Source organism: Lipotes vexillifer, unplaced genomic scaffold (genome assembly GCF_000442215.2).
Source record: "Lipotes vexillifer unplaced genomic scaffold, Lipotes_vexillifer_v1.1 scaffold491, whole genome shotgun sequence".
In the NCBI taxonomy this organism is placed as follows: domain Eukaryota; kingdom Metazoa; phylum Chordata; class Mammalia; order Artiodactyla; family Lipotidae; genus Lipotes; species Lipotes vexillifer.
This window is the reverse complement of record NW_006770548.1, coordinates 188,089-200,539: the sequence shown is the minus strand read 5'-3', so window position 1 is coordinate 200,539 and position 12,451 is coordinate 188,089. Positions and strand designations below refer to the sequence as shown.

The window sequence follows — 12,451 nt, the reverse complement described above, 5'->3', positions numbered from 1 at the left end:
TTCTTAATCAGCAGGAGAACCGTATTGGAAATTGTGTGTTACTGGAATTTTCCACATGGTAAAAATCAAATTTTAAATTTACCAGTAGAGTTTTGTAGTATATCAATATTTTGTCCATTAGAGTTTCTTCTTTTTTTTCTTTCATTCAAGTATAGTTGATTACAGTGTTTCAGGTGTACAGTGAAGTGATTCAGTTATACATACGTACATATATATATTTTTTTCAGATTCTTTTCCATTATAGGTTATTGCAGGGTATTGACTATGATTCCCTGTGCTATACAGTAGGTCCTTGTTGTTTACCTATTTTACACATTGTACTGTGTAGCTGTTAATCCCAAATTTTCAATTCATCCTTCCCCCCCCCCCCTTTGGTAACCATATGTTTGTTTTCTATGTGTGAGTCTGTTTCTGTTTTGTGAATAAGTTCATTTGTATCGTTTATAAAAATGCTTTTTATTTTTATTTTTTAAATATTTTTCTTTAGTTTTTTGGCTGCACCACGTGGCACGCAGGATTTTAATTCCCCGACCAGGGATCAAACCCATGCCCCCTGCAGTGGAAGCGCAGAGTCCTAACCACTGGACCACTAGGGAATTCCCCATTTGTATCATTTTTTAATATTCCATCTATGTGATATCATATGACATTTGTCTTTCTCAGTGTGACTTACTTCACTTAGTATGATAATCTCTAAGTCCATCCATGTAGCTCCAAAAGGCATTATTTGATTCTTCTTTCTGGCTGAGTATTATCCAGTTTTGTGTGTGTTTGTGTGTGTATACACCACATCTTTATCCATTCAACTGTTGATGGACATTTAGGTTGCTTCCATGTCTTGGCTATTGTAAATAGTGCCGCTGTGAACATTGGGATGCATGTATCTTTTCAAATTAGAGTTTTCTCTGGCTATATGCCCAGTAGTGGGATTGTTAGATCATATGGTAGTTCTATTTTTAATTTTTTACGGAACCTCCTTACTGTTCTCAATAGTGGCTGCCCCGATTTATATTCCCACGAACAGCATAGGAAGGTTGCCTTTTCTCAACACCCTCTCCAGCATTTATTGTTTGTAGACTTCTTTTTAAAATAAATTTATTTATTTATTATTTATTTTTGGCTGCATTGGGTATTTGTTGCTGCGCATGGGCTTTCTCTAGTTGTGGCGAGCCAGGAGCTACTCTTCGTTGTGGTGTGTGGCCTTCTCATTGCAGTGGCTTCTCTTCACAGGCTCTAGGTACACGGGCTTTAGTATTTGCAGCACGCGGGCTCAGTACTTGTGGCTCGTGGGCTGTAGAGCACAGACAGGCTCAGTAATTGTGGCACACGGGCTTAGTTGCTCCGTGGCATGTAGGATCTTCCTGGACCAGGGATTGAACCCGTGTCCCCTGCATTGGCAGGCTGATTCTTAACCACTGCGCCACCAGGGGAGTCCCTCTTTGTAGACTTTTTGATGATGGCCATTCAGACTGGTGTGAGGTGATAGCTCATTTTAGTTTTGATTTGCATTTCTCGAATAATTTGTGATGTTGAGCATCTTTTCATATGCCTGTTGGCCATGTGTATCTCTTCTTCAAAGAAATATCTATTGAGATTCTCTACCCATGTTTTGATTGGGTTGTTTGAGCTGCATAAGCTGTTTTATATTCTGGAAATTAATCCCTTGCTTAAGTCACATTGTTTGCAAATATTTTCTCCCATTCCATAGGTTGTCTTTTCATTTTGTTTATGGTTTCCTTTGCTGTGGAGAAACTTTTAAGTTTAATTAGGTCCCATTTGTTTATTTTTGCTTTTGTTTCCATTACTCTAGAGATGGATCCAAAAAAATATTGCTGTGATTTAAGTCAAAGAGTGTTCTGCCTATGTTTTCCTTTAGGCATTGTATAGCATCCGGTGTTACATTTAGGTCTTTAATCCATTTTGAGTTTATTTTTATATGTGGTGTTATAGAATGTTCTAATTTCATTCTTTTACATGTAGCTATCCAGTTTTCCCAGCACCACTTATTGAAGAGGCTGTCTTTTCTCCATTGTATATTCTTGCCTCCTTTGTCATAGATTAATTGACCATAAGTGCGTGAGTTTATTTCTGGGCTTTCTGTCGTGTTCCATTGATCTGTGTGTCTGTTTTTGTGTCAGTACCATACTGTTTTGATTATTGTAGCATTGTAGTATAATCTGAAGTTAGGAAGCGTGATTCTTCCAGCTCCATTCTTCTTTCTCAAGATTGTTTTGGCTATTTAGGGTCTTTTGTGTTTCCATGCAAATAAAGTTTTTTGTTTCAGTTCTGTGAAAAATGTCCTTGGTAATTTGATAGGGATTGCATTGAAACTGTAGATTGCCTTGTATGGTCATTTTGACAATATTGATTTTTCCAATCTAGGAACATGGAATATCTTTCCATCTGCTTGTGTCATCTTCAGTTTCTTTTATTACCATCTTACAATTTTCGGAGTACGGGTCTTTTGCCTCTTTTAGGTAGGTTTATTCTTAGGTATTGTACTCTTTTTGACGTGATACTAAATAGGGTTGTTCCCTTAATTTCTCTTTCTGATCTTTTGTTCTTAATGTATAGAAATGCAACAGATTTCTGTATATTAATTTTGTATTCTGCAACTTTACCGAAGTCATTGATTAGCTCTAATAGTTTTCAGGTAGTGTCTTTAGGATTTCTTATGTATAGTATTATGTCATCTGCAAACAGTGACAGTTTTACTTCTTCCTTTCCAGTTTGGAGTCCTTTTATTTCTTTTACTTCTCTGATTGCTGTGTCTAGGACTTCCAAAACTATGTTGCAGAAAAGTGGTGAGAGTGGGCATCCTTGTCTCGTTCCTGATCTTAGAGGGAATGCTTTCAGCTTTTCACCATTGAGTATGATGTTAGCTATGGGTCTGTCATATATATTGCCTTTGTTATGTTGAGATAATATTACCTCTATGCCCACTTTCTGGAGGGTTTTTTTTTATCAGAAATGGATGTTGAATTTAATCAAAAGCTTTTTCTTCATCTCTTGTGATCATATGGTCTTTATCCTTCAGTTTGTTTTTGTGTATCACATTGATTGATTTGCAGATACTGAAAAATCCTTGTGTTTCTGGGATAAATCCCATTTGATCATGGCGTATGATCCTTTTAATGTACTGTTGGATTTGGTTTGCTAGTATTTTGTTGAGGATTTTTACATCTATGTTCATCAGTTAAGTTGGCCTAATTTTTTTTTTAATTTATTTTATTTTTGGCTGTGTTGGGTCTCTGTTACTGTGCACAGGGTTTCTCTAGTTGTGGCAAGCGGGGGGCTACTCTTCGTTGCAGTGAGCAGGCTTCTCACTGCAGTGGCTTCTCTTGTTGCAGAGCACGATCTCTAGGCTCGTGGGCTCGGTAGTTGTGGCTTGTGGGCTTAGTTGCTCCGTGGCATGTGGGATCTTCCCAGACCACGGCTCAAACCCATGTCCCCTTCATTGGCAGGCAGATTCTTAACCACTGCGCCACCAGGGAAGCCTGGACTAATATTTCTTATTGTACATTTTAAAAATCAGATCTTAAATTTACCAGTGGAGTTGGTGGTATATCACTATTTTCTCCGTTTAATGTTTTCTGCTGAAACAGTTTGATGTATATTTTGTAAATCTTGTTTTTCACAGACTGTTTACTTAAAGAAAATTTTCTAAAGAAAATTAGAAAAATTTCTTTGTACCTCAGTTTGTTTCAGAAGTATTTAAGGAGGTTATTAAATAAGAAGTTGTGGGCTTCCCTGGTGGCACAGTGGTTGAGAGTCCGCCCAGGTTCGTGCCCCAGTCATGGAAGATCCCACATGCCGCGGAGCGGCTGGGCCCATGAGCCATGGCCGCTGAGCCTGCGCGTCTGGAGCCTGTGTTCTGCAATGGGAGAGGCCACAACAGTGAGAGGCCCGCGTACCGCAAAAAAAAAAAAAAAGAAGTTGTTTATAACTTTGAGTTTATTAAGCTTAGAATTCAGACATGAGTAATTTTGTCAGAACTTTGATTTTTCTCATGTGTAACTTGTATCATTTTTTAGGCAAAATGTTTCATGGATTTCAAAGCTGGAGGCACCTTGTGTCACATTCTTGGGGCTGCTTACAAATATAAAAATGAACAGGGATGGTAAGTTTTTGTATTTATTTCCATGTTTTGCTGTGATACTGAAGCTTTTCAATGTTAAACCTGTTCCTCCTTTGTATGGTGTTAGAGAATTCTGTAAGCATGTTATGATTAATATCCAAAGTATGTTGTCTTTTATCTAGAGCCCTAATTTACTTTTTGCCTACATCCAAGAAAAATATCAAACAAATGTATGCAAGTTATTTTTCATATATGGTTGTATGTAGATAATAGATGGATGTGCATTATTAGCAAATTGGAAGGTAGGCTCACTGTGAAATACATAAATGTGTATTATAATGTGCTGAAAGACACATTATATATTGTTTTATTGATTAAACGAGCATGAGAGTTTGTTGTTATCAGAGGGTAGCCTTCTGTTTTTCAGTTCTGTTTTCAGCTCTGTTGTTGCAGCTCTTGCCAGAGTATTCCCTGATCTAGGATCGACAACATGTCTGGGTACTCTCATATATGGTTTGTACCCTCGCTCTTGTTTCCCAGTTGGAACTCTTTACTGGTTTTCTTGTTCAGCTTGTATCTCTTCCAAGTCCGACCTGGACTCTTTTTTTTTTTTTTTCCCGGTACACGGGCCTCTCACTGTTGTGGCCTCTCCCATTGCGGAGCGCAGGCTCAGCGGCCATGGCTCACGGGCCCAGCCGCTCCGCGGCATGTGGGATCTTCCCGGACCGGGGCACGAACCTGTGTCCCCTGCATCAGCAGGCGGACTCTCAACCACTGCGCCACCAGGGAAGCCCCCGACCTGGACTCTTGAGGACAGAGTGTCAAAGTGAAATGTCTTTTCCTAAGTCATTGTGTAACTCACTTTGTGTGCCAGTACAGTGAAATATTTTTATCTGAAAAGATTTAAGATGGTTTAGAAGGATATGTAAAATAAATCATCTTTAAATTAAAAATGGGGCCAAAAAAAGAAGTAAAGGATAGAGTTAGAGACTTTAAGAGGAATGAGGAGTAAAAGTTTTCTTCTCAGATTGTACCAGAATTATCTTCTTTCCAGTATAATTATACACCAATTGCAGTACACCTTCCCCCATCTCCTATGACTTAATACACTTGCAGTGAGTGGATCACTTATGTTTCAACAGTGCATGTTTTAGTAACTGCCCACCCATTTGGACATCTGAACAGTGGGCTATCATCTTGATACTGCTTCTGACTTGCCCCACGCCCAACATACTGTTCTGAACCTTTGTTCTCCAGTTGAACCTCACAGTGTAGCTCCAAAGTTTGTTGGTTTCCTCATTATGGCCATTCTCTTTTCCTGTTGTTTCTTTTTGTTTCTGCTTTCTTACACTTCCTGCTTCCTTTTAGGTTCCAGTGATGTCAGGATGGAGTGTCATGTATATGAGGTTGAGTGGGAACACCTGGTAATTATTGGTATATTTGTGAATAGACTGTACAGATTAAGAGTCCAGAATTAGAGGGACTCCCCTGGTGGCACAGTGGTTAAGAATCCGCCTGCCAGTGCAGGGGACACAGGTTCAAGCCCTGGCCTGGGAAGGTCCCACATGCCGTGGAGCAACCAAACCCATGTGCTGCAACTACTGAGCCTGCGCTCTAGAGCCCACGAGCCACAACTACTGAGCCCGCGAGCCACAAGTACTGAGCCCACACACCACAGCTACTGAAGCCTGCACGCCTAGAGCCCATACTCTGCAACAAGAGAAGCCACCGTAGTGAGAAGTCTGTGTACTGCAATGAAGAGTAGCCCCTCTCACCATGATGAGAGAAAGCCCCGGTGCAGGAACAAAGACCCAATGCAGCCAAAAATAAATAAATAAATTTATTAAAAAAAAAAGATTCCAGAATTAGTGTGTTTGAGTTTGATCTTTCTGGATGTTTCTAAATAGTGTTAAAAAAAAAAAAAAAAAAAAGGCTTCCCTGGTGGCACACTGGGTGAGAGTCCGCCTGCTGATGCAGGGGACATGGGTTCGTGCCCCGGTCCGGGAAGATCCCACATGCTGCGGAGCTGCTGGGCCTGTGAGCTGTGGCCGCTGAGCCTGCGCGTCCGGAACCTGTGTTCCGCAACGGGAGAGGCCACAACAGTGAGAGGCCTGCATACCGCAAAAAAACAAAAACAAACAAACAAAAAAAGGAACGTCTTATTTGTAGTGTTTTTTTCTTTTCTTTTTAAATAAATTTATTTATTTTATTTATTTTTGGCCGTGTTGGGTCTTCGTTGTTGCCCACACGCTTTTCTCTAGTTGAGGTGAGTGGGGGGCCGTTGCGGTGTGCAGGCTTCTCATTTGGGTGGCTTCTCTCGTTGCAGAGCATGGGCTCTAGGTGCGCAGGCTTCAGTAGTTGTGGCTCACGGGCTCTAGAGTGCAGGCTTGGTAGTCATGGCGCACCCGCTTAGTTGCTCCATGGCATGTGGGATCTTCCCAAATCAGGGCTCGAGCCCGTGTCCACTGCATTGGCAGGTGGATTCTTAACCACTGCGCCACCAGGGTACCTCTTATTTGTTGTTTTTCAAGTGTAGTTATATATAACTGAGGGACACCAAGAGGGATGGTTTTGACATACTGTGGAAATCCAAAAACATTTCCTGAGGAGAGATTAAATGCAACCAGGTTCAACCCAGTAACAGAAAAGTAAATGTCAGTGCCCTCTTGTAGAGTGATTAGGACCTTGTTTATTCTCTTACAGTTCTAAACAGGTTACTATATGTTGTAATCATAGTTAATGCCTTTCAAAGAGATTATTGAATGAAAATATTTTGTATTTTATTAGTTTTGCTTGGCAGTGGTAAACTAGGTTCAATGAACATAAAGTTTAGGATTAGTGTTTTTTAAAAAGTATTTATTTATTTATTTTGGCTGCACTGGATCTTAGTTGTGGCATGCGGGGTCTTCGTTGTGGTATGTGGGATCTTTAGTTGTGACATGCGGACTTCTTAGTTGCAGCATGTGGCCTTCATAGTTGGCGGCATGCATGTGGGATCTAGTTACCTGACCAGGGATCGAACCCAGGCCCCCTGCATTGGGAGCATGGAGTCTTACCCACTGGACCACCAGGGAAGTCCCTAGGATTTGTCTTAATATGAGAAATAACCTTTTATTTTTCCCTATGACATTATTTGCTACTGACATTTATTTCTTACAGACACGGTCAGACCTTTTTGTTTAAGTTAGAATGATAATACTTTACTTTCTACCTTAAGACTTGATTGTTCAACTTTTATTTCCTTCTTCAAAGTCTCCTTCAAATTAAAATATTTTGTTTTAGTTTTTTTTTTTCTGCGGTACGCGGGCCTCTCACTGTTGTGGCCTCTCCCGTTGCGGAGCACAGGCTCCGGACGCGCAGGCTCCGCGGCCACGACTCACAGGCCTAGCCGCTCTGCGGCATGTGGGATCTTCCTGGACCGGGGCACGAACCCGTGTCCCCTGCGTTGGCAGGTGGACTCTCAACCACTGTGCCACCAGGGAAGCCCTTTGTTTCAATTTTTACCACAGAAAGTCTGTGGCAGTGGCTTTCAACTTTTAGGCATCACTTGGAGTCCTTGTTAAAAATATAAATTACTGGGCTTTATTAACATAGAGTGTCATCTCCTAAGCTTGGCATGAAAACAGAATCCGCATTTTCAGCAAGCACTGTAGATGATCCTAAGACCACACATTGAGAAATTCTGGTTAGTTAGGTTGTCATTTAAATGAAAATGTGGTTTAGATCTTTTAACTTGTGAAGAATTATCCATTTTGATAGCATAGTTTAAAACACTGTTTTCTGTTAGTCATCTAGGTTTTTAATTAAAAAAAAATACATATATGTATTTACACACACATATATATATATATATATAGAGAGAGAGAGAGAGAGAGAGAGAGCGCGTGCGCTCCGCTCAAGGGTTCAAACCAATTTCCTTATCCTCAAAGTCACATACCTAGTGGGATATAATTTTTTAGTCTACTTTTGTATAGTAGACCTCCCTCTTCTTCCCATATGGGACTACCTATTTCCAGTCTCTTATATCTAGGCTGTGTGCCATTCTTTTGGGATGCAGCATACTGGACCTCTTGCTGGTGATGGTCTTCAGACTTTTATAGCTTAGCCTCATTAAACAAAGCCCCTTACACTCGAGGCTAACTTTGGTCACATCCCATACATACAACTGTTTGCTGTACTGTTGCTATTTGCCTTGCCCCCAGCTCAGTGCATTTTTGTTCTGCCTTTTAGAAGTTTGCTTCTGAGGCCCTTTACACCGCTTTCCCAGGAGTTAAACTCATTCGCTAGGATTCATTATTGATTAGTTTTTTGTTTTTTGGTGTTTTTTGCGGTACGCGGGCCTCTCACTGCTGTGGCCTCTCCCACTGCGGAGCACAGGCTCCGGACGCGCAGGCTCAGCGGCCATAGGTCACGGGCCCAGCCGCTCCGCAGCATGTAGGATCCTCCCAGACCGGGGCACGAACCCGTGTCCCCTGCATCGGCAGGAGGACTATTGGTTAGTTTTATTCAGACTTTGTTATGCATGTCTGAGGATGAGGAGAGAACATCTCTAACTATATTAACAAGAGGTAGCGAATTTAGAGCAATACAGCTAATAAGGCCTTTTTGACAGACAGTGGGTATTGTCTTAGATTGAAAGGCTGCTGCCAGACGTTGCCCAGCAGATTACCAGAGGAAAATAAAGCAGACTTATTAATTAATTAATAAACCCTCAATGGAGAGCTTATATTTACAGCCTAGATGGCCCAAAGTTTTAAGTCAGAAAGAAAGAAAATGTGTTCATACGTAGTCTCTCTATATAGGTCTTAGGGTAATAATATCTCTTTCAATTTTTTTCCCCCCTTTTCTAGAGCCCTCCTATGAGGCCTGCCCAGTGTTAGCTTCACTCTGAAATTGTCAGATGGAATCATAATTGTATTGTTTCTTGTTATTTCAAGTCAAGTTGAAATAACAAGAAACATAATACGATTGCCAAATCATCTTCAAACAGAATTGTACTAATTTATTGTCCTACCAAAATGTATCGAGAGTGTACTTTTTCCCTGGCCAATAGTTGTATTTATTTGTATTACCTCACCTTTTGATCTTGGCAGTCTGTGATAGAGTCAAAAAAAAGGTTTTACAGTTTTAGTTTAATTTGCATTTCCCTTTTGGGCAGGTTTGAGCATCTTTCTATATTATAAAAAGTAAAGTTTATTTGAATACCCTTAGTAATTTCAGAATAAGTCAAATAAAATCTTTCAACTAAAGGTTATACTGTATTTACCTGATTTCTTTATTTCAAGTTTTCTCAATATTCATATATGTACTTTTGCTTACCTAGCATACTGCAGATTGAGGAAAACTTTAATGTGTCATGTTATCAAATCATTGTTTGGGAAACCATTTCAGTTTATTATTATGGAAAATATAAACTATACATAAAAGAAGAGAGAATAATATAATGAGCTGCCATGTCTAATCATGCATCTTCAGCTTTATAGAATTTCATTTGTAAATACTTCTCTGTGTATTTATTTCTAAAATTAGATTTTAAAAAAGCATAATAACAGTACCATTATCGTAACCAAGAAAATTGTCAGTAAGTTTTCAATGTTATTAAATATCTACTTAGTGTTCAAGTTTCCCTGATTATCAAGATTCATACATTGAAGTTGGTTCATAAGACTCTTAAATCTCTGTTTAAAAATTTCTGATTTTCCTTCTCTTTCTTTTCCTTGGAAATAATTATTATTATTTTTTACAAAAACAGGTTGTCTTGTAGAATTGTATTATGTCCTAGATTTTGCTGATACATCCCCAAGAAGATCATTTTCTGTAGTCTTCTTAATTTCTAGTAAAGTGATAATTAGATCTGGAGGTGTGGTCTGATTCAGTTTCATTTTTTATAGCAATAATACTTCATACACAGTGTTGTGTTTCTCCATCTGGAGGCATATAATATCTGGTTGTTTCTCTTTTTGTAATGGACAGTTGATGTTCAATGCCTAGAGTCATCTTATCTTTAAAGTTGTAAAACTTACCAGGTGGCAGTATTATAATTTTGAAAAAGATTAGAATGTAGATATTCTAATGTGAAGGTATAGATCCTTACTGTTATTCAGATTATTCCTTGTTAGAGACTGTTTTTCTGTCATTCCTTCTTTATTTATTAGCTGGAATACTTTTCTAAAGAGAGACTTTACTCTTCAGCAATTGGAAAGGCAGAATGAATTCTTGATTCTTTCTCTGTTAACAGATTCATTTAGTTTTTAATCTCCATTTGCAGACAAATCCACGCAGCCCTATTTTAATTTGTTTAATGGTTGCTTTCAAACTATTTCTCAGATTTCTAATAGAGATAATTCTCTTCAGCTCCAGTATCTGAATCATTTGTTAAGGAAGCAGTTTCTCTGTGAATGATAAGTAAACTCTTTAAGTAAGCAGTTCTGTTAAGTGATGCATTCCTGGATCTAGTCCTGTATTATCAGAAGCCCATGAAAGAGCAACCCCTTCTTTAGAAAGGGGAGACACTCAAATGTCTCTACTTTTATTGTGCTAAAAGAACCAATGGAAGGCTGTCAGCTGTAATAGCGTTGTCCTGGTTAGTTGGTTGCTAATCTGTTGTCTTGCCAGTTAATGCAAATTGCTTGGAATTTCTGACCTACCCCTTCCTCAAAAGAGGTTAGGGAAGGAGGATACTCAAAAACGTAAAAACAAAAAGGGGGGGGGGAGGTGAGATTTAAGGAAAAGTTCTGTGTACCAAGGATAAATCAAGATACAGTTATCGGGCTTCCCTGGTGGCACAGTGGTTGAGAGTCCACCTGCTGATGCACGGGACACGGGTTTGTGCCCCAGTCCGGGAAGATCCCACATACCATGGAGCGGCTGGGCCCGTGAGCCATGGCTGCTGAGCCTGTGCATCCGGAGCCTGTGCCTCGCAGCGGGAGAGGCCACAACAGTGAGAGGCCCGTGTATTTGAAAAAAAAAAAAAAAAAAAAGATACAGTTATCTGGGATGGAGGTCCCTCTTATCTATAAATGTTATTTTAAAATCTGACTAGTTCTATTCTGAATTACCTATATCTGTGCTTTAGTGGACACTTTGCTTAATTTCTTAATTGGCATTACTTTAGGAAATGTTTCAGTCTTAGCACAGTAATGAAAAAGTCGTAATAAATAAATATTAGACCTTGGTCAGAATAAAGCCACACATTCCATTATCCACAGGGCTGTATAGGTCAGAAAACTTGGTCCTTGTCCTCAAGGCATCTAATGCAATGTCTTACCAGCAAAATGACTGGGGCTGTAACAGCAGGTGCACATGATGTATTAGTAACATGAAGGAAGACAGCAATAGCTTCATAGAGGAAGAGACTCGAGGATTGATTCTGGAAGTGATAGTATCAAGCCCTTGAGTGGGTGGTGACATTCTAGAAAGGCTGCAGAGTTAGAAATGTCGGAGGTGTGGGGAGCATCTGCAGGATAAAACAGGGTGACCTGAGGATTAAGAGCATGAGCTCTGGACTCAAACTGCTTAATCCTAGTTAGTGCATGGTAGTAATGATTTAAAAAAAAATTATAACCATGATTAACATTTATTGATCACTTGCTAACAGATTAAGCATAAGCACTCTGCTAAGCTCTTAACATATATACTTCATGTAACCTTCACAAAAACCCTTAGGGCCCATTGTATTTATGAAGAAATTGATCCTTGTATCAGTAAATCACTCAAGACTACATAAAAATGGGATCAGGATTAGAACCCATAGCAGTTTGACTTCACAGCCAACACTCTCACTCACTAAGCTATACTCCTCTCCCTGGAATTAAAATAGAACAAAAGCAAAATAAATGTTGAATAAAAAATAATGAGGAAAGAAGCATTCAGATTTGTAAAGATTTAACCCTATGGAAATGACTAAGAATAGGCAAAGACAACACCCCCATGTTATGCTTGGGTACTTAGATAAGGAGACATTGGGGAAGGGTTTCAAATAAAGGTAAATAGACGAATTTTACCACATTTGGGACAATAGTAGGCTCTAAGAGAATTACAGGCATTGTTGAATTTGAACAGATGACTTTTAAGCATATGTAAAGTAGATAGACTTTCCATATACTTGAAGAGTGGTATAGTAGTTCACTGTCTTTGGATCTGTGGACTACTGTATGATGTAAAATATCTTAGGTTTAAGGAAAACGGGATACTTCTTGGAATTGGTAGATCATTTTGACTGGAGTAGATCTTAATGTCATAAAATTTAATGATTTTTGAAGGTGTTGACACTGTGATTTCTTATACTGCTGAGAGAATATCATTTTTTTTTTTTTTTTTTTAAACGGTACGGGCCTCTCACCGCCGCGGCCTCCCCCCCCCCGGGGCACAACC

The 12,451-nt window shown here is 39.4% G+C and overlaps 1 protein-coding gene across 1 annotated transcript in view; it reads left to right on the top strand.

The window, feature by feature from the left end:
- SMARCC1 (SWI/SNF related BAF chromatin remodeling complex subunit C1) overlaps positions 1 to 12,451 on the top strand; it is a 183,885-nt gene that overhangs the window by 25,155 nt on the left and 146,279 nt on the right. Inside the window, exon 3 of the mRNA XM_007446140.1 lies at positions 4,035 to 4,120. Coding sequence (XP_007446202.1) covers positions 4,047 to 4,120 — 74 coding nt within the window. The 5' untranslated portion in view covers positions 4,035 to 4,046. The remainder of the gene's footprint in view (positions 1 to 4,034; positions 4,121 to 12,451) is intronic.